At 51.9% G+C, this 1,922-nt stretch overlaps 1 protein-coding gene across 1 annotated transcript in view; it reads right to left on the reverse strand.

Annotated features, from left to right (window-relative positions):
• Positions 1-556, reverse strand: part of FHL3 (four and a half LIM domains 3) — an 8,936-nt gene extending 8,380 nt beyond the window's left edge. The window contains exon 1 of the mRNA XM_014541571.1: positions 519-556. Within this exon, the coding sequence (XP_014397057.1) occupies positions 519-530 (12 nt within the window). The 5' untranslated portion in view covers positions 531-556. The remainder of the gene's footprint in view (positions 1-518) is intronic.
• Between the last annotated feature and the right edge of the window lie 1,366 nt (positions 557-1,922).

Here is a 1,922-nt window from a genome sequence, read left to right on the forward strand (position 1 = left end):
TAGCCTGGAAGCACGCTCCAGCCCCCCTCCTCGGGCCCAGCCTAACCTGGCTCTCCCAACCTTCCCGGGCGGCCAGGACCCCGCCCCTGTCCACTCCCTGCAGCTTTTGCAGTCTCTCCCTGCTTGCCCCTTCCCCCTGCCGCCTTCCCCCCCGCCGCCCCCCAGCTGCAAGCGGGAGGCTGCAGTATTCAACCTCGGGCAAGGGGTACCGGACCCAGCCGACGGAAGTCCATTTGGGGACCAAGAGCCTCATACCTCTTCGTGTCCTTCTCCCCCACACCAGTTTAGCCCCAGGGGTCACACTCAGCCCGGGTTTGTGAAAGGCCTGAATCCAGCCTGGAGGAGAGGGTGGTTTTTGACCCAGGGTCATGGCCCTGTGAGTGACCGAGGTGGTGGAAACACGGAGTGAAGAGAGGATCCTTCCCCCACCCCCACCCCCACCCCTATAGGGACCCGACTTTCAAAGGGCTTTATTCCACATCTCTGAGTGACGAAAACAGAAGTAGCCACCTCCTCACCTCCAGCTGCATCCCGGGACTGAAAAGGCCTGCCTAGGTTTCCACTTCGCCAAGAATAGTTTTGACCTTTGAAGCCCAGGGGAGACCCTAATCCTTGGCCCCCTGATGTTTAGGCTTCTCAGGGAGGAGTGTGCACAGCCAGGGCCACTCCACGGGTGGTGGAGGGAACCCCTCCTTCCTCACCTCTACAGTTCCAACCCTCTGGCTGCCTCTCTGTGCCCTGGAGGGAGGACTGGCGCCTGCCAGGGACACAAGGCCCCACCAGGTCTTTGAGGCCAACCCTCCTGGGAGCCTCAGGCTTGTCACTAGGAATAAATAGCCTCCATCTGCAAGGGTGGGGAAGGGAGGAGGAGGCTCTGCTGCGCTGTCTGCAAAACAAGAGACAACAAAACCAATCCTGGAAACAACCTCCGCACCTAGAGTGGAGGTTCGGGTGCACCGCAGGCTCTTCCATCCCCAAGCTGGGTCCAGAGACCCATTCCCTCCCAGGCTGGGGCTCCTGGGAATCACTTGCTTGCCTTCCTGGGTCCCAAGTCACCCCTGAAGGCAGGTTTCCTTTCAAAATTCACAATGGCTTCTTCATTATTGGTGTTCTTGATGCCTAAACTGTTACGTGCCACGAGGGCAGGAAATGGGTCCTTCCAGATCATCATCCCATTCCCGGTACCTACTGCAATGTTTGGGTAATCAATGTTTGGTGAATGCATGAAGGACAGACATGCTTCAGTTTGGATCCCTCCTTCCCCCCTAGTTTGGCCCATAGGCACCTGTTATCTGGAATCCAGGGAGTGAGCATCCAGACCGTGTGTGGGCCCTTTCTTTGGGGTTTGTCTTGCCATTTGGAGTAGAAGGCAAAACAGTTTGCTCTGGGGGAAGGGAACTGGTGAGCAGCCTTCTGAAAGGAAGAGGTTATGAGTGAGTAAGGATGGTGCTGGATCAAAGGTAGAGTTGGGGTCTCTGGTTTTTACTCATGGCTTGAACATCCTTAAAGAGCCCATCTTTTCCGAGTTCTTACTTTGCACGAGCCCTGTCTGGGCAGTTTATATATATGAATGCACTTGATTTTCCAACAACTTTTGAAATGTCTAATTTTATCCCTGCTTTAAGGATGAGGAAATGGAGGCACAGAGAGAGTAAGTAACCTGCCAAGGGTGACACAGCTAATGGCAGATTGGATTCAAATCCAGTCGGATGTTAAAACTCCTTATGCCAAGAAAAGAGTGTGGGTCTAAAAATATTAATACTTTTTCTCCCACTTTCTAAGTTCTTCTTACTGGGCTAATCATCAAATTAACAGAGAAGATTAACAGGATAAAATAAAAGTGTTTTTTTTCTTTTTGCGTTTATATTTTTATTTTATTTTATTTTTAAAATATATTTTATTGATTTTTTACAGAAAGAAAG

Source organism: Myotis brandtii, unplaced genomic scaffold (assembly GCF_000412655.1).
Source record: "Myotis brandtii unplaced genomic scaffold, ASM41265v1 scaffold274, whole genome shotgun sequence".
NCBI classification, from domain to species: domain Eukaryota; kingdom Metazoa; phylum Chordata; class Mammalia; order Chiroptera; family Vespertilionidae; genus Myotis; species Myotis brandtii.